Raw genomic sequence first — 27,331 nt, 5'->3', positions numbered from 1 at the left:
ACAATGTCATGAACCTCTGTCCATAGTTCTTCAGGCTGTCTGTCTGATCTAATCCCTTGAGTCTGTTTGTCACTTCCACTGTATAGTCATAAGGGATTTGATTTAGGTCATACATGAATGGCCTAGGGGTTTTCACTACTTTTTCAATTTAAGTCTTAACTTGGCTATAAGAAGTTCATGATCTGAGACACAGTCAGCTCCCAGTCTTCTTTTTGCTGACTGTATAGATCTTCTCCATCTTTGGCTGTAAAGAATATAATCAATCTGATTTTGGTGTTGACCATCTGGTGATGTCCATGTGGAGAGTCTTCTCTTGTGTTGTTGGTAGAGGGTGGTTGCTATGAACAGTGTGTTCTCTTGGCAGAACTTTATTAGCCTTTGCTCTGTTTCATTCTGTACTGCAAGGCCAAATTTACCTGTTTCTCCAGGTATTTCTTGACTTCCTACTTTTGCATCCAGTACCCTATAATGAAAAGGACATCTTTTTTGGGTGTTTGTTCTAGAAGATCTTGTAGGTATTCATAGAACCGTTCAACTTCAGCTTCTTCAGCATTACTGGTTGGGGCATAGACCTCGATTACCATGATATTGAATGGTCTGCCTTGGAAACAAACAGAGATCAGGGTGTCAGCATGGTTGGGTTGTAATGAGGGCTCTCTTTGGGTTTTCCAGCTCCTCCCAGTGTCTTGACATGGTGAAAGGAACAAGGAATTTTTCCGGATTTTTCTTTCATAACTAATCCCATTTCTGGACTCCACCCTCATGACCTCATCATTTTTCAAAGGCCCCCCTTCTTAAAGCATCACCTTGGGTATTCTGTTCCTACTATCTGAACTTGGGCAATATACTATATTCAGTCTGTAGAAGTCATTCTTATTCAGGCCTCAATTATTCCCTTTCCCCAACCATCATGATGGTGCTGAGAGGAGGGACAGCTTCCCTCTGGTCCTTTGCATTTGCAGAGACATCAGAGGATGCTGACTCATTTAAGAGGTGATGTTCATGTAACTCTAGTGACATCTGATGCATGAAGCTAGGGACCATGCCTTCATCCTTATCCTTATCTTGCTTGGGTCCTCATGAGTACCTTGCTAAATCATCCTCCTGTGGTCTCCAGCTATTGCTGAGAGCTCACTGGGATTGGTTTCCCACATTCTCCATCCAACCTTTGATCCACCCAAGCCTGGAGTGTCACCTTGTCCCAGTCATAGAAGGTCAAATCACACACTCGCTGGATCTCAAAACAATATCCTCATCACTCAGGAAACAAAGCAAAATGACACTTTACACAGTGAACTATTTTTCTTTTAGCACTTAAATAGTGCCACATCCTCCCTCTAATATGGGTGACCTCTGTATGATGAACCTTTCCTCCCCTTCCCCCACACATGAGCAGGAGGGATTAGACATTTGTGTGCCTCAGAATCCTGCTGTACACTGTCTGTCCCTTAGGGGATGAAAAGTTCCAGGCATGTGTCTGATCGTGTCCACTCCCCATAATTTTTTTTTTCTTTTATTAGTACCTCCTTTTTCTACCTCCTTCTCTCTTCAAATCTTTCATGTGTGAATTCTTCATTGCTCATAAAATAAAAAGTGTCTCTACAAAATAGCAGATTAAAGCAACAATAGTCATCTATAATTTTAGTTTCCATGGTTATAAATTCAGGAAAGGTCCTAGTCAAGATGTTGGGTAGGGACAGACGTGGCTGTCGCAGCAGTTTGCTAGCTCTTGATCTCGTGTATCAGTATCTAACGAGCAGTCTGATTAAGTATATATAAACTTGTGTGCATGCGTGCTGAGTCGTGTCCAACTCTTTGTGACCCCATCGACTGTAGCCCACTGGTTCCTCTCTTCATGGGATTTCCCAGGCAAGAATACCAGAGTGGGTTGCCATTTCCTACTCCAATAAGAAATATAGTTATTTCTGTTTCAGAGAACTGCAAGGATGCTATAAAAAGGATACTGTGTCATGTAAAGAACAAAACAAGAGTTTAAGCTTCTAAGAATGCATCATTACAAAAGGCACTTTTTGTACATTATACTACACAGTAAAAATAACCAGTGTTTGCTCTATCTCAGTTTTTAAAAATATGAACCATATTCTTATTCAAAAGAGTAGATTGTCGTGGTTATGTATTGATAGTTATGTTACATAATAGAAAAACAATTGGAAATGATTCCCCACCTGTTTGTGGAATATAAATCTTCTTTTTCTTCTCTTGTTCTTTTAATTTCAGATGTTCAGTACTTCTTAGACACTGCCCTGGTGCCATATACCTCGTATTCCTATTACATCGTGAGCAGCAGCGTGCATGGTTCAACACGAAGCGCGGCTGTCACCTACAGGACGAAACCAGGGGCCCCAGTGGGAAGTTTGAATTTAAGTTATATTAGTCCTGTTAGCTCAGACTCTGTGACACTTACCTGGGCTTCAGCCTCAAATCGTTCTGGTCCTATTGAGAAATATATTTTGTCCTGTGCTCCTCTACATGTTGTCCAGCCCTGCTCTCCCTATGAAGGCCCCGAGACCACCGCCACCGTCTGGAACCTGCTTCCATTCACCAAGTACCGTTTTGCTCTGCAGGCGTGTACTAGCGGGGGCTGTTTGCACAGCGCCCCTTTGACAGTGACCACGGCCCAGGCAGCTCCCAGAAGGCTGGGTCCACCCAAGGTGCGGAAGATCAGCTCCACAGAGCTTCACGTAGGATGGGCTCCACCAATAGAACCAAATGGTAGGAATCCAAGGCCTAGATTTCCCATTTTGGGGTAGAAGGAGGTGAATCTGGATATTTGGAATTTTCAGTAAGATTCCGGCAACTGTTTTTGTTTTTATAACTTGCAGGATGTTGTAATTGGAAAACAGTTTCTGAAGATATAAGATACTATTTGTCCTGGTTAGTAAAATAAATGTATTTCCTTAATCTGATAACAAATTCCACTCATTTAAATTGTCCCCTAAAAGGCTAATATTCTCTTTGCTCTTAATGACATCTGTCATAACACAAATGATGTTTCTAATTAGAAACCCACTTAGGAAATGCATTATATTTGACTGTGTCACAAGTGAGGGCACCCATAAGTAGTAAATTTTCTTTTAAGCAAGAAAAAGATATGAAATAATACAGAAAATATGTATATAGGCTAGCCAACTCCATTTAGTTAATTTTTGTGCTCATATAATTGAACCTTTGGTTATACAAGCCAGCATATATTCATAGATTTTTAATAATTTAATATCATGTACATATATGGCAAAAGCTTTTTTCTTGGAATTTTAAAGATGCTTGATTAGCTATAAATAAACTATAATATTCTAATATTTATGTAAGTAAGGCTTATATTAAGCAGATAATAAAATTTAAATCCCCAAATTTGAAAATATACACATTGATCAAATTTCCAAAAACAAATAGCCATTCTTAGTAGAAATTATAATCAATAATTCTGAAAAATACTGAATTTACCTATCATAAGTTATAATTATTTTGTGTTTGTGCATTTTTCATTTGTTTTTCATTTTCCATGAATATGCTTTTCAGTAATATTTCATAGTTTCATGTAGCTATGAGTTTTTTTTTTTAGAAGTACCTATCATCTATATTACCAAGGAAATGGACAGGTAATGGAGTCAGAACAATGAAAGCAAAGACTCTTCAAATAATTTAACCTCACACCATCAATAAAATAGGCCATTTGTCTAATACGTCATCTTTGTTCACTGTTTCACTTTTCTAGGCATAATTATAAGATATGAACTGTATATGAAAAGACTGAAGTCTAATGGAGAAACAAGATCAGCAGAAAGTCAAGTTTTTCAGAGCAGTGGCTGGCTCAGTCCTCACCCACCTGCAGAGTCAGCCAATGAAAATGCTCTAGAACCTCCAGAAACAAGCACGGTCATCACTGGCTTGGAGCCGTATACCAAGTACAAGTTTAGAGTCTTAGCTGCGAACATGGCTGGGAGTGTGTCTTCTGCCTGGACCACAGGAAGAACGGGAGAATCAGGTGAAGATCAGTGCTTTGAGCTCTACTTTGAAAACACCTGAATGAAACTATCTCCTCAAATTTCAGTCATCAGTACTAACTACATTGGAAAAGGAAGAGTTAATAAACTTGCATAAGCCAAGGAAATATTGAATACCTGGATTGGTTGCATATATAATTCAAAGTCATAAAGTTCTTGCCATAAGTTTTAGGAAAAATTTAATGTTTTAGCTATTACCTCAAGGGAGAAAAATGACCAAACTATAGTCATAGTCTTTTGGGAACATTTATCAAAAATAGCAATTGGTTTCCAGTCCTGAAGTGGGTTGGCCATATGTCCCATCTTGCTCCAAATTTGGTATAATTTATGTTCAATGAAAAAGATAACTGTTGCCAGTTTCGTAAATCTGTTTTTGTTTTTCTTTCTTTTTCTAAAACAAATAGTTCAGGTACTAAATTGAACCTGAAAATATAATCCCAGGCTTCAAAATTTATAATTCACAAGTGTGTTTATAAGCAGTATGGTAAGGAAGGATGGTGAAAAGTTTTAATTTTTCTAAGCTATCATTGCTAAAGCAAGTGAGATATTTTTAATCCTCCACCTCATTCTTTATATTATAAACACTTTAAGTTTCATGAGCCCTTAACAAAAAAAATACACTTTTGCTATGCTTTGAAGCTATAGATATCCAAAGAGATTCAAGTGCCGATTTAAATGGGACATGTTAGGATTGTGAAGGGTAAGGGGAACTTCAGGTTTGATGTCCAAGGGAATCATTTCATAAATAAAATGTCCATTGTGCTTGAGCATCTCTTAAGTGACTTCCAGCCATCTTGGCCAAATAATAGTGCCATGATAGCACAAGTGATGAGCCATGGCATTCTGGAAGGGGAAAATCAAGGTCAGAAAAGAAAAGTAATGGATGAAATAGCAATACTGGACCCTCATAATCATATGGGTCACTGGCTAATGAAAGTGTGATGAGGTCCTTTGATAATACACCTTTGGTTAGCACATTTAAAATCTATATTAAGATCTCAAGGATGGTAGGTAGAGAATGTATGTATGTACATCCCTGAACATTTCTATCAAGATTTATTGAAAACTTTTCAAATTTCTTTGGGGTTACTTAGAACATTTTCAATTTTCCTCTTTCTAAAGAGTAATATTCTCCAAGAAGTTCAGTGAAATACTTGTGTATATAAGAAATCCAATATGTCACTAGGCATTGTTCTAAAGTTTGTGGACTGAGACATATTCTGTTTTGTGGTTTTTCCTTTTAAAGACTTCATACAACTTATGATTTCCTCCCCCATTACCTACTAGTTTTCTTTATGAACACAGGTCAATTCCTATTTTTATTTTGTAAATGGAAAATATCTTTGTTAGTAATGTGAGGTAGAGAACATGCTTGAAGATGTATTTTTTAAGTGAATAGTTTTTTATATACATACCAGCATATTCTTTGATTTTTAAAATTAGAATATTATGTAAGGAATGTGATGTTTCTGAAATTCTTAATAGGATAGACTTGTGATTTCAGCTTGAAAACCTGTTAATGTGGCATTCCCTGTTTTGGCTGTCACTGCTGTTGTCGTTCACAGCGCCTGTATTTGCGATGCCGCCTTCCGTCTCCGCACTGTCTCCTTCCTCGCTCAATGTGTCCTGGAAGATGCCACCGGACAGTGTAGCAAGAGGAAAAGTTGTGGGGTACAACGTCAGTATGATTTCTGAACAGTCACCTCAATGGTCTCATCCAGTGGTGGCTCCACAGGTCCTGTTACTTCCAGTTCATGTCCTTCTAGAATTGGATTATGTCTTTGTTTTTAGAGTTTCTGCATTTGCAGAATTCTGGCAGAATTTTCACCTACACAATCCTTATATGGGGAATTTTTTCTTAATATTATGTATTCAAGGGTCTAAATATATCACTAATTTTTTTCTAGTATAAATGGAAATAATTTGGGTATAATTTTGTTTCATGAAGTCTGCTTTTTCTACCTAGCATATATCCTCAAGTATCTTTCAAGAGGTTGACGTTCAGTAGCTGTGTACTATTGTTTGTGTACACAATAATGATTCAACCAATGCACAATCAATTGATATGTATATTGTATGAATTCTTTTGGAAATGCAAATAACATTGATAAGAACACTTTATATGTACATTTGTATATTTCAAATTCCTAAGAAAACTTTCTGAGGGATGGCAGTTTATTTACAACTTATAGCAAAGATTATGAACATTTCATGGTTTAGGATATGTAGTGACATATTGCTTACTAGTGGGTCATCTCCAGTCAGCAGTAATGAGAATAATGATCATAGGTAACAGTTACTGAGGCTTTGTACACATACTAAATCATGATGTGCATAACAATCCTGGAAGATGAGAAGCTCTTCTTACTCTCCGTGATATGGTGTGGCTAGTATCCTTTTTATCAGCACAAAGGTCAGTTCAGTCTCACAGTTGTGTGACTCTTTGCGACCCCGTGGACTGCAGCACATCAGGCCTCCCTGTCCATCACCAGTTCCCGGAGTTTACTCAAACTCATGTCCATTGAGTCAGTGATGCCATCTAACCATCTCATCCTCTGTTGTTCCCTTCTCCTCCTGCCTTCAATCTTTCCCAGCATCAGGGTCTTTTCAAATCAGTCAGTTCTTTGCATCAGGTGGCCAAAGTATTGGAGTTTCAGCTTCTACGTTAGTCCTTCCAATGAATATTCAGGACTGACCTCCTTTAGGATGGACTGGTTGGATCTCCTTGCAGTCCAAGAGACTCTCAAGAGTCTTCTTCAACACCACAATTCAAAAGCATCAATTCTTCAGCCCTCAACTTTCTTTATAGTCCAACTCTCACATCCATACATGACTACTGGCAAAACCATTGCTTTGACTAGATGGACCTTTGTTGGCAAAGTAATGTCTTTGCTTTTAATATGCTGTCTAGGTTGGTCAAAACTTTTCTTCCAAAGAGCAAACATCTTTTAATTTCATGGCTGCAATCACCATCTGCAGTGATTTTGGAGCCCCCAAAAGTAGTCCGTCATTGTTTCCCCATCTATTTGCCATGAAGTGATGAGACTAGATGCCATGATCTTAGTTTTCTGAATATTGAGTTTTAAAGCCAACTCTTTCACTCTCCTGTTTCACTTTCATCAAGAAGCTCTTTAGTTCCTCTTCACTTTCTGCCATAAGTTTGGTATCATCTGCATATCTGAGGTTATTGATATTTATCCCCCCAAACTTGATCCAGCTTGTGCTTCATGCAATCCAGCATTTCTCATGATGTACTCTGCATATAAGTTAAATGAGCCGGGTGACAATATACAGCCTTGATGTACTCCTTTCCCAATTTGGAACAAGTCTGTTGTTCCATGTCCAGTTCTAACTGTTACTTCTTGACCTGCATCCAGATTTCTCAGAAGGCAGGTCAGGTGGTCTGGTATTCCCGTCTCTTGAAGAATTTTCCACAGTTTGCTGTTATCTGCACAGTCAAAGGTTTTGGCATAATCAATAAAGCAGAAGTAGATGTTTTTCTGGAATTCTCTTGCTTTTTCAATGATCTAAAGGATGTTGGCAATTTGATCTCTGGTTCTTCTGCCTTTTCTAAATCCAGCTTGAACATCTGGAAGTTCACGATTCATGGACTGCTGAAGCCTGACTTTGAGAATGTTGACCATTACTTTGCTAGCATGTGAGATGAGTGCAATTGTGCAGTAGTTTGAGCATTCTTTGGCATTGCCTTTCTTTGGGATTGAATGAAAACTGACCTTTTCCAGTCCTCTGGTCACTGTTAAGTTTTTCCAAATTTGCTGGCATATTGAGTACAGCACTTCCACAGCATCATTTAGGATTTGAAATAGCTCAACTGAAATTCCATCCCCTCCCCTAGCTTTGTAGTGATGCTTCCTAAGGCCCACTTGACTTCACATTCCAGGATGTCTGACTCATCAGAATTGTGGTCATGGGGTCTGGACACAGCATATTATGCCTTCTGGCTATTACTCAAATTATAATATTCTATTCCAAGAAAGTAAAATTAAAAAAAAAAAAAACAGCGTAGTTTATAAAACATGTCCCAGAAGTCAACTTGTTTTGATTCCATTTTTACCAATTACTAGGCATATCCCACATCTCTGTGCTTGAGATTTCACTAATTTGTTAAATGCAAAAACAGTTTCTGCTCATCTGTAGTTCATGTGGAGCTTAAAAAGCTCGTCGCAGTGGCTCTTCCTGTTGCAGAACGTGGGCTTCAGTAGTGCACACACTGGGTCAGTAGTTGCAGTCCCCTGCCTCTGGAGCAGAAGCTTTAGTAGTTGTGGTGCGTGAACTTAGCTGCTCCGCAGCATGTGGGATCTTCTGAGACCAGGGATCGAACCCATATCTCTTGCATTGGCAGATGGATTGCAACCACTGAGCTACCAAGGAAGTCCCCTTTATTTGTTTAAAGTCTTTCTTGTGTGTGTGGCAGAATTAAAATCAGGATATAGATATGTCACTTTATTTTCTTTCTTGTGTCCTCTCCTGCAAGTATTCCATCATATATTCAAGAAAATTAAATCACAAGTGGCACAGTCAAATTTTTTTTACATTTTTAGCAATTAAATTTATATCTACACTGACCCAAATGTGTGTCATTATAATCTTGATAAATAAATAGCCAAAATTTCTGGGGAAACCCTACTGTAAAAAAATAATGGTTAAAGGATCTTTCCCTAAGAATGTGGCAGAAGACATTTATAGAAGTGGTGATGTTATCATTGTAGGATTTTAAGCTTCGACAAAGTTATTCACACTCCTTAAAAATTAATCCCCCCAAAAAGTTTTCAACTAAATATATCCTTTAACACTTGTTAAGATGATTCTGTATATATGATAAAGACACAGTTTATCTGAGTGATAATTTTACATGCCCCAAGCTCTAGGATAAATGTCTTTTAAAAATCACAATTTCTATTAACATTGTTAGTATATAGGAATGCAAGGGATTTCTGTGTGTTAATTTTATATCCTGCAACTTTACTATATTCATTGATTAGCTCTAGTAATTTTCTGGAAGAGTCTTTAGGGTTTTCTATGTAGAGGATCATGTCATCTGCAAACAGCGAGAGTTTCACTTCTTCTTTTCCTATCTGGATTCCTTTTACTTCTTTTTCTGCTCTGATTGCTGTGGCCAAAACTTCCAAGACTATGTTGAATAGTAGTGGTGAGAGTGGGCACCCTTGTCTTGTTCCTGATTTCAGAGGAAATGCTTTCAATTTTTCACCATTGAGGGTGATGCTTGCTGTGGGTTTGTCATATATAGCTTTTATTATGTTGAGGTATGTTCCCTCTATTCCTGCTTTCTGGAGAGTTTTAATCATAAATGAGTGTTGAATTTTGTCAAAGGCTTTCTCTGCATCTATTGAGATAATCATATGGTTTTTATCTTTCAATTTGTTAATGTGGTGTATTACATTGATTGATTTGCGGATATTAAAGAATCCTTGCATTCCTGGGATAAAGCCCACTTGGTCATGGTGTATGATTTTTTTAATATGTTGTTGGATTCTGTTTGCTAGAATTTTGTTAAGGATTTTTTCATCTATGTTCATCAGTGATATTGGCCTGTAGTTTTCTTTTTTTGTGGCATCTTTGTCTGGTTTTGGAATTAGGGTGATGGTGGCCTCATAGAATGAGTTTGGAAGTTTACCTTCTTCTGAAATTTTCTGGAAGAGTTTGAGTAAGATAGGTGTTAGCTCTTTAATTTAATCAAAATTAATATTAATCCACATTTTCTCTTTATTACATTTCATTATGTGTTCTTGAGACAGAGAATACTTTGTTTAAAAAGATACAACTGTTAAAATTAAATACTTTAATGTATTTTATCTTAAGAACAATTGCATTTTCTAGAAAATCTACATTAAATTTCATCAGAATTGTTCTAAATAGGATAAATTTTATAGCAATATTAAGTAAGTTTTATTCATTTCCAAGGTTTTTTTTGAGGGGGGAACTTTAAATCACATTGCAAAAAAGAAAAAAAATTTATATCTTCAAAACCTAAGTAGCCGTTTTGAAACTAGACAAAGGATTAGTAAATCAGTGTTTGATGTTTTTCTGATTTATAAATGTATTGAAGGAAGTGGTATTAATGTTTTTACATTTTCTAGATTTTTAGAATCTTTAAATCACCTTTATTTCTGAAAAATGTTATGTTAACAATGTAATTTATATTCTAATCACACTGCTTTCGAGAACTACTCAGCTTTTGAAAATTTAAAGTCAATACTCAGGCATATAATCCAAATGAATTTTATTGTACTCCTAAAGGGAAAACAAAATCTGGAAATTGACTTCATATGTAACTAATATTTAGTTATATGTAGTATTTATATGTATGGAAGATTATTTGATATTCTGTTATCAGTATCTCTTAGAAAAATAGTTTGTGCTCATGTGTGCTGTCAGACTGTTGGTTAATGACTTTTTTCTGAATATAATCACCAGGGGCCTTTGTATCTATAGACTAAGCAAATTTACATGGTTGCTTTTGATCAGTTTTAGTTATATTGACAGACTAGCTCTTGGTGATGATTGTTTAATTATTTGTTTATGGACCATAGAGTCTCCTTTGCTCATATCTGCTATTTTCATTTGAAATTGTGTGATAAAGACAATATTTCCCCCAAAAAGTAACCGTTTGATCAATATGCTTACACTTAGTTGTACAAGAAAGGCAATTGAGAATTGACTTCATGTGGATGCTCAGTAATCTTTCCTTTTTTCTCCTCTTCCTTCCTGAGGGTTTCTTTCTTTCTTTTTTTTAAGAGCAAATGATGGGATTGATTTAACGACGTGATGACATTTTTCTGTACCAGCTCCATCAGCTAGCATGTGGACATTACTGCACTGGGTTCATCTTGGCCAAGCCCTGTGGTTTTATTTGGACTTTTTCACAATAACAATGAGAGTGTCACCATTCTTTATCTCTACTGTCGGTGACAAGAGCCACACCACCACGCTGCTTTATGAGGCAATAACTCGGTTTCCTCATTTATCCACTCAGGAACTGGATTATTACCTCATAAAACAGTATGATTGTACAATTATCAATTAAATCCTAGCTTGTTGAGTCCCTTCAAAAAGAAATTCCTTTTCTTAATTGTGGTTGGCAGTAATTCCCTCTGTTGAAATTTCTGGAAATTTGCTTGTCTAGCTTATATTTTTCACAATAGATATCTATTACCTGACTTTTTTTTCCCCCTTACCTTGCAGGTATTGTACACTGCTAAATCCCAAGAACTATCTTATATTGTAAAAGGACTAAAACCTTATAGGATATACAACTTTACTATTTCTCTCTGCAATTCAGTTGGCTGTGTAACCAGTGCTCCAGAAGCAGGACAGACTTTAGCATCAGGTAAGCAAGTTTTAGCGGACGTGAAAAATATATCGTGTGTTTATAAAGAAAACACCTACAGAGCTCAATAGCGTCTCTAGTTTGGTCTTAATATTTGTCTTTTCAGCTTTCTCTTGCTCCCTCATAAACTCCAATTGCTATTGACCTTGACATAGTTGAACAGAAAAATAAATTTAAGAGCCTGGAGGATTCCTGAGTTGCTGTGTCATAATAAATATAATTAGATGCAGAGTGATTCTAGGACTCAACCACCACCCTAAGTCCTAAAGTGTCCCAACAATCGTTAGAAGTATTTAGGAGGCTTCTTGTGAGGATTTGGAATACTTCTCCTCTCCATCTTAACTCTTCGTGTGGAATTGGGTTTACCCACTCTCGCCCCATGGAGCTAACAGCAGACATCTGGAAATTAGTAGGCTGCCCTGGTGTCATATTTTGCCTTTATTGGATAGGCAGTAGTGTTCTTATTATCTGTTTATTATAAATATAAAATTCCTAGGTGCATAAAATTGAAATAAAAAACTTATTATCAAGTATAATCTTAGAAGGAGATGGCTTGTATAATTTTTTGTTTGCTTCACTTAGAATAAATTAGGTTCATACAAACTTGATTACATGTATTATTAACACCTATATAACCCAATTACTTACAAGTTAAGATTTTTTCCAATCAGTTTTTCTGTCAGCATCCAATAAGCCTTAGTTTCCTGGCACTCTTTAAGGAAATGTCCAGATGTGAAGAGGTTACGAGATTTCTAGCAAACATATTTAGGTATGAAAATATTTCTCAGACCTTCTTTCTTACTGTTTCCATGTAAAGTTCCATAGTTTTTGTTATATTTTGTTTTAGTTCTGGGAAACTTCTTTGGCCCAAATTATTTTATATTAATATACAATAAATATCAAATATAGCAAGTAATTTTTCTTCAAATTTTCTGTCAGCAAGGAAGACTCCAAAGTTTCAAGAAATTATGTTTTATTATCTGCATGAGTGAACTCTGTGTTTTTCACATATTTAACCTACATGTACAAATATTTATGGAGTACCTAGCTTGAACAAAACACCATTTTCCTGTAAGACTGTACATTTATTTATTTTTATATATTATGTTATTAGAGAGCTACAGAGTGTGGATAATGGTATCTGTCTCCTTTAGGAAAAATGATATAACTGGGTGATGAGAACAAAAATTAAAAGAGTAATCAGTCCTGAGGGCCAGAGAAATTTGGCCCGAGGCCTAGTGGAGGATAAAGGGACCCCACTCATGTGCTTAAGCAGAACTGAAATCACAGCTTTTCAGGGCTTTGAAACATTTAAAAGTCATCTGGAGTGACCATCTCACCAATATTAATACATCTCTGGCAACATCCCTTCCAGGTGTTTGTCTGCCATATGTTTGATCTTTTAGGCGTAGAGAAACCACTACTCCAGCAAATCAGACCATGTGTAGTGACCTCTTTGAAAAGGTAATTTTCAGACTGATAATGATCCAAAATATTTCCTTCTGGTTTCTATTGAACATTCTCCTTCCAATCCCTTGGGGGCTGCCCTCACTCTAATTAGTATTCCTCATGACATCACTTCCAATAACATCTTCGATAATAATACCTCCCCCCAAGTCTTTCCTTCAGGCTGCGTAACTACCTCCCATCTGCACTTTACACGCTCCAGTTTGTGACACTGTCAGGACAGGCTCTTTCCTCTAGATGAGATCTACTCTCGTCTTTTCATAGACACAGCCTGAAAGAACTGAATGGGGACATGCTGGTCCCTGGAGACTAGACAGAGCCTGGAGATAGAAGCTGAAAAGCAGGGAAGATGTCTGTAGAATGGCATCCTTCCTGCTTAAAGCGCCAGTGATTACATCTGTGGGAATATTGTCCTCTGTGGTTTCAGCAAGAGTTCCTGTGACGTGGAACTCACCCCTCCCCGTGCTCTCTGCTCTTGTTTTAGTCTCTGGTGAGGATGCTTGAGGCCACTCTCTCTACTGGAAGATGAATGGAGTAGAACTCATCTAAGCCCTCTCAGCGTTCTCTCTCTGCCTCTTTATCTGTGAGAACAGAACTTGGAAACTTCTCATATTCTCTGAAAGCCATGAGATATGCAAGTTCATTGACTTTTTCAAATAAGAGTTTACTCACTCGTCTAAGGGAAAAATGATAAGCCAGAATGCCAGGACTTGAATTTGGGCTCTGCCATCTACTACCTTTATGACCTTGAGTAAATTGCATAATCTCTGTGCCTTTGTCTTCCAAATTACAAATAAGGATACCGTGTATTTTAGTGTTCTCCTGAGGAAAAGATTGAATACATGTTAAATATTTAAGGCAGTGTCTAGCACAAAGTCAAATCTCAAAACAAATTATTTCTATCAAGATTTTTGTTATAACTATTACATAATCTTTTTATTAGTCACAGTGTGTTATAGAATTTCTGTTATCAAAGTCATGAAGTTTTACTTTGCAACCTTGTTTCCACAACATTATTTTAACATAAATGTAACAATGGAGAGTCCTAAAACTAAGGCTTGAATGACAGAAGTAAGCTGTAGGGGATTAACATTGAAAAGCATCAATTTTCAGCTCTGTGAAGAGCATGTTGTCCTGAATTATGACATGTACTTCTACATTTTGATCAAAAACTGCACATTTCAAATTTGTTGTTCACAATATAAAATTAATAAGGTGCCATACCATACCATTGCTGTTTTGTTGTGAATGCTCGATTGAGTAAGTTTCTATTAGGTTCTAATTTCAGGCATTAGGAAGTGGGGTGAGTTCTAATAGAAACCATTCATGCCTTAATGTTGTCTGTATTAAGATGTTGACATATAACAGGTAGGATTAACACCTTGGGGGAAAGGATAAAAGAAAGCTATTGGAACAGAGAATATGAGATAGGTGACAGATTTAGCAGATTGGGAAATCATGTCAGGTTAAATGGCATTTGAGGTAGACTATAAATAATTGGTAAAGATGTTTGTAGATATTTTTTGAGTTTATATCATGTACTTGTTGCTGTTTCAGATGCTGTTCCATACTGACATGATGAAAGCTGGGGATTATGGTGATTTCTCTGTCAGTAGAGTATAGTATAGTATAGGTTAGAAGAGAATGTGGAAATAGGGTCTGGTAGGCATTCCAAGGAGGCTCCCCTGGGGGCTCAGCAGTAAAGAATATTCCTGCCAGTGCAGGAGATTTGGTTCGACCCCTGGGTTGGGAAGTTCCCCTGGAGAAGGAAATGGCAACCCACTCTAGTATTCTTGCCTGGGAGATCCCATGGACAGAAGAGCCTGGCAGGCTACAGTCCATGGAGTCAAAAAGAGTCGAATACGACTTAGTGGCTAAAACAGGACATTCTAAAAAAGTCATGAGAAAGTAAATTAGATAAATAGAAAGAAATACTAGAAGCATGAAATGAAATGCTTCAAGGAAAAGAAATCCACAGGTTAAGAAGAGGGAGGAACTGAAGATGATAGTAAATATCCTAGACCTTGGTGATGCCACTAAATAAACGTAATGCAAAAAACAAAAACAAAAACAAAAACAAAGAAAGACCATATGGGAGAAATAAAGCCACGAGTTTCAGTTTAATTATTTGATCAAAACATATCCATGACAATTATAACCAGCCAACAGTGGAAAATGCAAATCTGGAGCTTAAGAAGGATGTACGTTTTATAATTGTCTGCATATAAAAGGAGGTAAAACTATGGATGGTAATATATTAGTGAAAGCAGAGAAAATACAAAAGGAAAGTTTACACCTCAGTGAATGCTCACATTCTGGGAGAAAAAGAAAAGGAAAAATTAAAGAAACAGAGACATGGTCAGAGTTAGGTATAGAATCTAGAAAGAGCACTATTCAAAAAGTCAAGGGCAGAGAGAATTCTAGAAGGAGAATGTCAGTAGAGTCACAGACGGTAGGGAAAGGGAAAGAAATGTAAGATACAAGGAATGTAGGGTCATTGCTGATCCCCTGGGCAGCACTCTGATTAGCTGACTCTATCAGAGCAAAAGCTGGGAAGTAAAAAAAGTAAACAGTTGCAAAAGACGGTAAGTTTTAAATGTGTAGCTTTTTGTTCTTTGCCAAAATGTTCCTTCTACTCAATTTGCATAAAAGTATGCATTAATTTTGTTCACATGTGAGATCCTTTCTTTTCTGAGAGAAAAATTAGTGTTTTTCTGGGAAAATTTTTATTTCTTAGTCTCTTAATTTATTTAATTTATCTTGTCAGAACTCTATGACTTTTCATCTGCCAGACAGGGAATTAAATCACTTGCATGACAAAAGTATGGAAAATAATTTTTGCTTGCCACTTGATTTTTGGTAAAATGCATTGTTTTCAGGGGTGTTTGGGCCAGGGAAAATGGACTTGTTTTTAATAGAATATAAGGAAAACCCCAGAAATTACAGATCCAATATCCTTCTTGCCTCCTTTGTTTTCAGTAGATAAATAGGGTATTTCTTTTTTTTTTTTTTTTAATTTTCCTAGGATTAAATGTCTGTGTAACTGAAGATTTTAAGTCATAGAAATAAACAGTGAGAAGGTCAGTGCTTTTGAATGGTCAACAGATTTGTTGTAGGAAAGGAATAAAACTTGACTTGCAGCACTTTGACTCTTCTTGCTTTATCTCTTCTCATAATAAAATTATGGTTTGGAAGGTACACAATTCCAATAGATTTGTGGGAAATTTAACTCTTAAGTCTAAATGTAGTTCATGTGAGTGAGTTGCCAAGGATCAGAACAACCATTTAAAAACTTTGAAAAAGAGCTCCATAAACTGGAAGTAGTATTCAGCTTTTCTGAAGCATTGAATCATGAAAATATGTTTTTTCCCTTAAATCTCAGTCACAGAAATCAAAAAGATACTTGTTAGATATGTCTGTTTCATTAAAAAGCTTGAGAATTGTAATTTGCTCTCTTTCAAGTATTTTTTCAATTAGATGTATCATTAGAATTGGCACATTTCGTCCAGAATGTTTATCACTGCTCCTTTAGTTTTGGTGCCCATGAACAGTTCCAGAACTGATTTGAGAGAGGTACTCTCCCAAGAGTAGCTGCAACTCTATTGCAAAATCTTCAAGAAAGTGTGATGGGCGGCTTTGGAGTTGCTTCTGGGTTTATATGGGTCATGATCTGACAGACTGGGCCCTTAGAAGCTTCTAATCCTTTTCTTTAAGATTACCCTTTTAATCTAATAACTTTGTACATTTCCATCCTTTGTGAATTAAGTACAAATTAAACCTTCCTTCAGAGAAATTCCTTTTGGAGATCCATTCCTGGAGGACCGATGTCCTATTTCCTTTACCCATCATAAATTGACCTCTACATTACAAGCTTAGAAGTGCCCATTTCCCATTAAGCAAGTAATTAGTGATGCATTAAGTTTCCTGTCTGAATCCATCCAAAGTAGAATGTATGGGTTGTTTGCTGCTGGGTTGAAAACACACATTGTTTTGTATGCAGGTACATAAGTCTTTTCATTGTGAATAGGACCCAGAGTGATTAAACAAGCACTCTTAATATGTTAATTTATAATTTTAATTACAACAATCTTGTATATATAGTCATTAGTGAATACTAATATAAATATTTTTCTATCTTTTTATTCATAATGCATAAACCAATCATCCAGTTACTTCTCTGAGGTTGCCTGTTTTTGTTTCATAATACAATCTTTGTTCTTAGTTATGAATGCATTTTGTTCGTTCCTGTCTTGAATAATCCCTCATTAAGCTAGTCACTTTCTGCTCCATGCTAAAAAGGAAAAATTATCATGCAAATGTGGCACGCCATATTAAAAAGCACATTACCAAACACTTTTGTTGCTGTCCTTCAATTAGTTTCCCTTCTTTGAATTTAATTCCATTTGTTGTTAAACTACCAACTTGATGTATGGACTCATGAATCTCAGGCTGCTGCCAAGAAAGTGGGGGAAAAAAAAAATCAAAGCCTCTTCGAAGAGCTGCGGAGGCGAGCTGAAATGAATTTGCTTCACCTTTGACAAGAACACTTGAACAGCAGTGAAATCCTCTGCTGATTCAACTTGACTAATTATCCAATTATTTATTTCAAGAATAAAGGCTCTGTTTTACAATTGGAGAAGTGTAAGGCAATCTGAGAAATTTGGTAATGACAGCTGACTTAAGTCACTTCTAAGATAAACAGTATCTGTGCAAACTTGTCTCACCCACTGTTTTTAGGCAGCAGTTCTCACGTCTTAGCATCAGGGAAATCCTGAGAGTACGAAGAAGGGCTGGTTTTGTTTGTTTGTTTTGCTCTTTCAACAACAGAAATTATTTTGCACTTCTAACCACCATGTCAAATTTCCATGGCTCTCAAGCAATGTTGAAGTTGTATTTCTCTTGATTAAAAGCTTTTGGTTCAAAGCAATACTTTTTAATTGCCTAATGATATAAGTCAGTTCTTAGGAAAGAACCGCACATTTAGGAGTTCATTTGCAATATAACTGAAAAATTCATTGCATGGCAGTAAAACAATTTACTGTTAATTACAAGGAGAAGAATTTGCTGTAGCATGCTCACAGATTGCCATGAATCATGCAGCACTCCTAGAGATTTATAACAGATGTGTAAGTGGGATGAATTAGCAGGGTTTAATAACAGAGACACAAATCATGCAGACTTCAAGGAGCTTTAATTGATATACTAGAATGTGACGGGCATGAATCACTCAGCCATTCAACAGCACTGTAACATATGGTCAGCTCAATATGCTGCATCTGAAATCGGTTGGTGAGTCGTTGGTTGTCCCATATGGTGGAAGCAATATATTTTTCATGATTCAAAAAATACATCCATTTTTTTAAAAGAAATTTGATTGCAAAGCATGTTTGTTATTGAACAGTCACTTGAATGCCAAACTGGGTTTTTTTTTATAATGATTTTTTTTTTTGACATGGCAGCTTCCCAAAATAAATAGCAGCTACTACTTGTAATACCAGATAGTTGGAGATGTTATGAGAACCAAATTGGTGCTTGTTGGCAGGCTTGATCCACAGTAAAACCTACACAAGAGTTCAGCGGATGAGAGCTGTGATTGTTAGGGAAATCCTTCAGATTCTGGCAAAGCAAACCAAATGAAGGGATGATGTCAGTCTCAGAGAAGTTCAGGAATGCCCAGATTTGCGATGAGAAGAGATGGAATTGAATGAGAGACCTTTTCTTAGAAGGGTAGGAAGGTGACTGTGATAACACTGGAACCCATAGTGTAACGGTTGGACACAACATTTTAAAAATCAACCTTTTAATTAAAGGTTCAGTCCTCTGGGAGCATTCTAAAAAAAATCCTGCAAGAGCATCGCATCCGTGGTAGCACCAATCTCATGTTATTCCTGAATGATTATTTCAGTGTAGGAAAACAGGCAACCCTGGTGCAGACCGGGAGCTGGGAGGATGCAGTATCTTTCTATGGAAGCTAGGATTTGGCAGCTTTGGACAAAGCTTGTGTAGTGTTAGTAAATCTGACAGACTTGAAAAAGGAATATTGCAGCCTTAGAACTGTGGCTGCCAGAATTTAATGTCAACAATTAAAATTTATTTTGATCCTTACCTACTGTTTATTACTGTTTGTATACACAACAGACCTTACTAATACAGACATGCACTATTAGATGGAATTACCATCTGTTCAGAGTGAAATGCTGGCATCTGTCTTAGATGCTAAAACTAAAATGATATTATTTCTAACAAAACAAAATTAACTGCTTTTTACTCACCAACTTTAATGTTGAATGTGTGCTGTGCCCAAGGAAAAGGCTTGTTGATATGCTGTGTAATGACCTCTGTTGCCAGGTCTGTATTTAGATAAGTGACTTTCATGAGACCTCTGTTGACCTTTTTGGCATAGCAGAAATGGCATGTAGAAGTCACACTTTGGGAAACACTGTTTCAGTTTTCTGATGTATTAACCATAGTGAGGGATTAAAACAGCACAATTAAAATGTGTAAGAATTGAAATAGACTATTGCATGCAAAATATTTTGAAATGTCCTAAGTAAATGCAAGGGAAAAGCTACACTGAAATTCATGTGAACAAAGTTGCCATACACCCACAGTGACACCTTTAGGGAAAAATAAACTGTTATCTTCTCTGCTGGACTACTTTTAATTTTCTCCTACACTGACACCTAGGAAAGATTTATACTCAGTACCCCCTCCTTTATTTTAAGCCTAAGTAAGAGATCTCTAGCTTTTCGAAGTTAGAGAATTTGGAGTATCAAGGACAATGGTAGTTTCCATACTGATGTTGGATCCATGATGCTACTTTCTGAGAAGCCTGACTTCAGTTCTATATATCACAAAATAATAAATTCTGTCAGACTAACATTTAATGCATGTACACAGTGCATTAACTGTAACTGTAGTACATTTATTTGTGCTAGAGGAGACTTGAAAATGATTAAAAAATCAATACTTTGCTGTCAGAGAAGCAAGTGTTACGATGCATTTAAGTAGTTAATTGCATAAGACCCATAAAAGCTTCAAGTTTGGGTAGGAAGGATGCCATAATTACAGTCCAAGCAACTACCTTTTATTAATGGGGGACTTTAGGGAACAATGCTTGTTGTCACTGCAGCTGCGAAGTGCAGTTCAGAAATCATGGCTCACTCCCTTTACGTGTAGGATGCAAGTTGTGTGCAAATTATGGAGAATCACCGGTATGACAGCTGGCTAAGGCAGTGTATATTCACCAAGAAGGTGATTCGCCTTAAATTCTTGAAAAGAAATGCTTTCTGGACTTTCTTTATATCCTAAAACACATAGAAAAATCATAATATTTGTGCGCCATGGTAAAGAACAAGGTGACTCAGAGTTGCAGGGATAAGTTGGCTGGGTTCCTGGAGGGATGAGGGATGAGGGACCCGTATGTCCGATGCCCCTTCATGATTTACTCTTGAGAAACACTACTTGCAATGTTCAGCCAGAATTTTCTAACTGGAAGTCATCATAGGTATAATCAGGTCTGTCATGCTCTTCAATAAATGAGATACTAGCCAGCAGTTCTACCACTGAGTACATATCTGAAATAAACAAAAGCACTAATTTGAAAAGATGCTTGCACCCCAATGTTCATAATATCATTATTTATAATTGACAAAATATGAAAGCAACCTAAGCATCCATCAACAAATAAATGGATAAAGAAGATGTAGTACACATCAGTTCAGTTCAGTCTCTCAGTTGTGTCTGACTCTCTGCGAACCCATGGACTGCAGCACGCCAGGCTTCCCTGTCCATCACCAACTCCCAGAGCTTGCTCAAACTCAGGTCCATCAAGTTGGTGACGACATCCAGCCATCTCATACCCTGTCGTCCCCTTCTCCTCCTGCCCTCAATCTTTCCCAGCATCAGGGTCTTTTCAAATCAGTCAGTTCTTTGCATCAGGTGGTCAAAGTATTGGAGTTTCAGCTTCAGCATCAGTCCTCCCAATGAACATCCAGGACTGATCTTTAGGATGGACTGGTTGGATCTCCATCCAAGGGACTCTCAAGAGTCTTATCCAACACCACAGTTCAAAAGCATCAATTCTTCAGTGCTCAGCTTTCTTTATAGTCCAACTTTCACATCCATACATGACTACTGGAAAAACCATAGTTTTGACTAGATGGACCTACATATACCCAATGAAATACTACTCAGCCATTAAAAAGAATGAAATGTTGTCAATGAGATAACATGAATGGACTTGGAAGGTATTTGTTAAGTGAAATAAGACAATATTGTATCACTTATATATGGAATCTGAAAAAAAAAACAACCTAATGAATGTACCCCAAAAAGCAGCCACACAGATACAGAGAACAAGCTAGTGGTTATGAATAGGAAGAGGGAAGAGAGAAGTTATATATATATAAATAAGCTACAAGGATATATTGTACCACACAGGCAACATAGCCAATATCTTATAACTGTAAATGGAGTATAGCCTCTAAAAATTGTGAATCACTCTGTTGTAAGCCTGTAGCTTATATAATATTGTACATCAACTAAACTTCAATACACTTTTTTTTTTTTCCAAAAAATGAATGTGTGAAATGCTTAACAGAGAGGCCAAATAATGGATTAGCCAATGTTCCATAAGTAGGGCCTTAAAGGACAAGTATAGAACCTTAGTTTTCTCCTTTCCAGATCAGTTCCACTATACATCTTCTCTCTTGAAGGAGACTAGTAAACAAATAAGGGATTGGGAAAATTGATGCTGTTCTTTCCTCAGCCAGAGAATAGACCAGTCAACAAGGTCTATCTGAGTGCTGGGAGATCTCGGAAAGTCAGGAGGAGAATCCTTTCCTCTTCTGACCCTGACTGGAGCGTGCTTGCTAACTGGAAAATCATGGCTTCACGATCAACCTGGATATCATGTCTGAGTCCTGGTCCCACTGCCCTTTTCCACAGGTGTTTGTGGCTAGAAGCATCTGGCAAATCACATTTCCTGTGACGCTTTGCATCTCTGAGAAAAAGTTAGAATCATTTTTCACTGACAAGATGCCTGAGGATGTCATATATTAGTGCTCCCCTTACACCCCTGAAATGAGGAAAGGCTGTTTATTTCTAATTTGCCATCTTCCTAGTAGTTGAGAATGCTTTAAGATATTGACGCAGCCATGCAGTCTTCATAGACAACAAACTCTTCCTTGAAAACATGGTTTCGATTTTAAAGAGCTGTCATCAGCAAGAGCTTCTGTTCATTTAGTCTTCAGTTCTTATCCTAAGATGCTCAAACTCCACACTACATAAATTTTGCAAGTGTAAATTTATGCATTATGATATGCTATTAATCAGATTATAAAGTAATAAATGCTGCATAAAAAGAATATATATTACAGAGTGTTTTGTAAAAGAATGATTATAAGTAGAAGAGCAAGACTAGAAATTGGATTACAGAGCTAATGCAAAAAATACAACAGCATTGTAATTTTATTCCAAGTGGAAACAGAATTTGTATCTTGTTATTCTTTGAAATGATGGATATTGAAGTTTGCATCTATAAGAGAATTTTCTAAGTAAATACAGATAGATTCTGAATGTGAATGAATTGCATCATTTTATAATATGTAATCTGAAAGATACTTCATTGGCTAGTAATAATAGTGCCTTGTACTTATATAGAAATTTGCCTTATAAAACCTAACACAATTATATTGTTTTTAAAAACTTTTATTTTAAAGGTGTATTACTGAAAATTTATTCTTATATTGTCTGAGAGAAACACGAGGCACATAATTTTGAAGTGTTTTTCTAAAATCTTGCAGAATTGGATAACAAAATATGAAAATTATGATCTCTAGAAGGTTCCAATGACTTTTCCATAATTCCATAATGTCTCTTAATTTATTGCTTTGTGATTAACAAATTTATACTTATAATCCATGCACTTTGGTGATCTTTTATTCCCTGGTCTCTTAGTCTAAGTTTGTATGCATGTGTTTAATAGTTCAGGAGTATCTGTTTATCTTATTATCATTCTGTTAATACTTGTGAATGTGTATGAGACCAGTCTCATTTAGTTGACTGAAAATTCCCTTTCTGATACTAAGGGAACTCTGAAGATAATGACTAAGTGCTCATCCTTTCTGATGGGCTGGAGACTCCAATTGAAACTATAAAGGACAGCTGATAGGTGTTTATTTATTTTTAAACAAGTGAATAAAATACACACACACACACACACACACACACACACACATTCTAGTTTCACACCTTTGTAGATGACTTCCTAAGAATATTGTCATTACTCAGTGGAATAATTCTCCTGTGAATCTAGAAAAGATGCTTGACTACTTGTTAGAGTTTAAATAGTCAACATTAATTTTAGTGAATTCTCAATGTAGAATTGTCCTTATTGATTATAATCATTTTGTCATATTTTTAAAATTGCATGCTATCAATTTTAGTAGATATTAAAACAAACACCCCCCCCCAAAAAAAAAACTACTGAGCTGCTGGCATTCCTTTTGCTTTGTTTGATTTTGAAATTATATTCTTGATTAAGAAGTGATTATGGATGATGTATCATTGGGAAAAGAATTTTGAATAAAATAATGGTACAAAGCTTCATTATCTCCTTCCAGCGGGGTGATTGGAGTAAAGTAAAAGAGTATCAAATGTCAAAGAGATGAGACCTTGAGAATGAAGCAGATTTCAAATAAGAATAAGTTTGTTTTCTACATCTGTCTCTATAAATAATTTCATTTGTAACATATTTTTTGGATTCCACATATAGGCACTATCATATGATATTTGTGTTTCTCTGACTTCCTCCAAGCAGTGTCACAGTCCTCTAGGTGCATTCACATTGCTGCAAATGGCCTTGTTTTATTCTTTTTTATGGCTGAGTAATATTCTGTTGTATATGTATACTGCATCTTCTTTTCTCATTTCTCTTTTGATGATGTTTAGATTGCGTCCATGTCCTGGCTATTGTAAACGGTGCTGCAGTGAACATTGGAGTACCAGGGGGAAAAGGGCAAGGTGTAGTTGGCGTCTTGGGGTTGATATACATCCCCTACTAGACACAAAACAGATAACTACCGTGAACCTACTGTAGAGCATAGGGAACTCTACTCAACACAACGTAATGACCTGTATGGGAAGGTAGAAGTGATAGTGTTAGTCACCCCATCGTGTCCAACTCTTTGCTGCCCCATGGACTGTAGCCCGCCAGGCCCTGCTGTCCATGGCATTCTCCAGGCAAGAATACTGGAGTAGGTTGTCATTCCCTTCTCCAGGGGATCTTCCTGAAGCAGGAATCAAACCCAGATCTCGTGCACTGCAGGCAGATTCTTTACTATCTGAGCCACTAGGGAAGCCCCTATATGGGAAAAAAAATCTTAAAAAAAGAGTAGCAGTTTATGTATAACTGATTCACTTTACTGTACAGCAGAAACTAATACAATATTGTAAATCAACTATACTACAATAAAAATCTTTTTAAATTTTAAAATAAAAAGAAATAATAAAATTCTTCTGCTCTTAAGAAGTACAGGAGATTTATTCATAATTTCACTAAATAGTTAAAATGGAATTTCTATTTTTAACACATCAAATATATATAATTTGTGATTTGCTAAGTCTTTGCTGTCCAACATGGTAGCTATATATAGTGCTACTTAATAAAATTAAAAGTTCAAGCCCTTTGCTTCAATAGACACACATCAAGTATTCAATAGTCATATATGGCTAGTGCTTATTGTATTAGACAGTACAAATTGAGAATATTTTCACTGAGAAAGTTCAATTGAACATCTCTGAAATAGATAATATTTTTCAAACTAAAATGTTCAAGTCTTTGTATCCCAGATCATTAGGGAGTCTTAAGTGGAATACAGAAAACGTAGCAGAAATACTCAAAATTCCTCTTCTGTCCTTCTAAGTAACAAAATTTAGACAATCTGAAAAGATTTCATTGGTATCCGTTGCTTCCCTGAGCCCAAAACTCAGAAATCTTTGACAGTCTTTCCTTCCAGTTAAGCTTATTGCCAGTGATGGCTTGCTGAAGAGTTAATAGAAGGATGGAACTCCAAACTCTGAAGATGAGCTTTAGTGAGAGAAGAAATTTCTGCATGGCTTAGCTTTTTGTTTTGTTTTGGATTATTTTAAAGAAAAATCATAGCATATAGAGTGAAATCTCTGAGAGCCCACCATTTAGGTCATTTTTGGCAAAGAATAGTAAAGGAAATCATGCATAAATTTATATAAGGACAAAAATATCACATAGCTCACAGTGGCAGGAGATGAACAAAATTGTTCATTATCTAAGTTGTTAAACTTTTTGCTCAGCGCACTTTCTTCTTTACTAAAAGTGAAAATAGAATCACAATTGTTTCTCTTTAGAAAGCTGGCCAAGCTTTCTAGAAAGTAACAAATGGTAATTGTTCCAAGTTGATTTAAGGTGAACTTGTTTTCTTGGTTTAAGGGTATTTGTTTTTATTCACATCATTTTAATTCACATTTATTGAAACAGACAAAGACTTTGTGCCTATACACGGCTGTGTTAATACAAGAGTAAATTAAAGTCCACAGCTTTAGTTTGGGTCCGCAGTAAATAAGCTCGGTGATTATGACATGTGATTTTTTTTCTTCACTTTTACCCTCAGATCCAGCTGACACACTTACAGTGGATATGAATTTCATCGTACGGACGCTTTAAGAAAATAAAAATCAAAATGGGCCTTCATTTTCAACAACTCAGTTGTTAATCTGATCCATTTCCAGTAGGTTTTAGGGGAAGTCTTAACTCTGTCCCTCTGAAGATTTGCTGGGAGGCTCCGCAGAGTTTCCAGTGTCCCTGGACCTCAGATCATGCCGTGGCCCCAGCATGCGTGTGAGCACGGGGTGCTGGCTGCCCGAGGCTCAGGCTCCTGCTAGAGGTCGTGTGGTCTCTTCAGGACCCTGAGGCTGCCCAAAGTCTGCAGTGCCCAGAGAAGAGTTTGCACCTCCCTGAGCTCTCACGTGCATTTCTTCCACGTGGATGCTTTGTTTGGTTTTCCGAGCAGCTTTTGCTTATTTGTTTGTTTTAATTTAGACCAGTTTTCTAAGCTTTAAAAAATCAGAAAATTACACACAAAAATGACTTTTTAAAAAACAGACTAAAAGGTTTGGCGACATTGGGCCGTCATTCCTGAGTCATCCATTGACTGGCATGAATTGGTGACCATTCACCCCCCACCTGGTTTTTCTCAGTCCCCACACTTTCTCTTGTCTCCCTAACTAGCCCATTTCAAATATTTCCTTTGCCTGTTTGGCTTCTGTGGATTGCAGCCCTGACTTGATGCCACATTAAGACAAGGGACTCTGCCCTTTGTGATCTGTAGCCATTGGCTGGTAGTCACTGGCTGCAGGGTTCACGAGGGATCCTGTAGCTTCCACTCAGGCAGGTTAAGTCTCTAGAAAACGGAGCCGCCATGAGCCCCTAAAGGCTAAGCACAGAAGATGGAGCACTGAGGCGCCTGCTTGGGAAAAGGAATCTGGGTGGGGAAGCAATAGACTATACAGTGTCTGTTAGGTAGCAAGAGAGAATAGAGAACATACAAGAAAAAACTTTGTTCAATAAAATTTTTTGTTTAACATTTGTTAGTCATTTAAATTTTCTTTAGTTGCCTTTAATACAAATTGTATCTTGTATTTTCCGTTCTGAGAACCATAGAAATCCTTGAGACCATAATTGATTTGGCGTATGATGTACACAGGTGCATGTGAATATATATGTACTTATCGGTGTCTAGAGATGGAAGCCAAGTTCTTGAAAGTAACAAGGGTTTTCTAATATTTAGCACCAGCCCAACTGAGGCCGCCTCTGGTTGAAGGAATCAACAGCACAACCATGCGTCTTAGCTGGCTGGCACCTGAAGAGCAGAATGGACCTTCTCCTGTGTATCAGCTGGAAAGGAGGGAGCCATCTCTTCCGGCTCCGAGGGCCGTGGTGACGAAGGGGACTCGCTTCACAGGACATGGATATTATAAGTTCCCCAGCTCCACCCACCCAGTCAATACAGACTTCACGGGTAAGCGTGCTTGATGTCACTTTCCTTATGAGGCACTACGCCCCGAAGTGTTCTCTATTATTCTAATATTCCTTTACAATGAGTTTTTATTATGCCCGTTTATAGAGATGCCAGTGTAGTCTTTTTACACTTTAGCTTGATTGTGTCGACATACTTTTCTTTTCCATATATTGGGGGGAAAAAAAAAGAGGGGTAAGTGAAGGAAAGAAAATGATGTGGGAAGGCAGCTTTATTGGATCAAAGTATGTGCTGGACATGATTCTTGGATGCTACTTACCAGAATGTGTTCCTCAGAGTATTATTCACTTCCTTTGTGGAAAAGAGTTCTGTGGCAAATGAGTTTGAGAAATGCCCCATGCTGTTGGAGATGCTTAGTACACATTGAGTTATTACAGTCTCTGAAAAGAAGTGAA

The 27,331-nt window shown here is 36.9% G+C and overlaps 1 protein-coding gene across 1 annotated transcript in view; it reads left to right on the top strand.

Annotated features, from left to right (window-relative positions):
* The window catches only part of USH2A (usherin), a 905,205-nt gene that overhangs the window by 228,785 nt on the left and 649,089 nt on the right, over positions 1–27,331 (top strand). Inside the window, exons 16-20 of the mRNA XM_065936753.1 lie at positions 2,239–2,733; positions 3,737–4,006; positions 5,591–5,760; positions 11,250–11,394; positions 26,688–26,918. Coding sequence (XP_065792825.1) covers positions 2,239–2,733; positions 3,737–4,006; positions 5,591–5,760; positions 11,250–11,394; positions 26,688–26,918 — 1,311 coding nt within the window. The remainder of the gene's footprint in view (positions 1–2,238; positions 2,734–3,736; positions 4,007–5,590; positions 5,761–11,249; positions 11,395–26,687; positions 26,919–27,331) is intronic.

The sequence above is a fragment of the Muntiacus reevesi genome, chromosome 5, assembly GCF_963930625.1.
Source record: "Muntiacus reevesi chromosome 5, mMunRee1.1, whole genome shotgun sequence".
NCBI lineage: Eukaryota > Metazoa > Chordata > Mammalia > Artiodactyla > Cervidae > Muntiacus > Muntiacus reevesi.
This window is presented reverse-complemented; position numbering and strand designations above follow the sequence as displayed.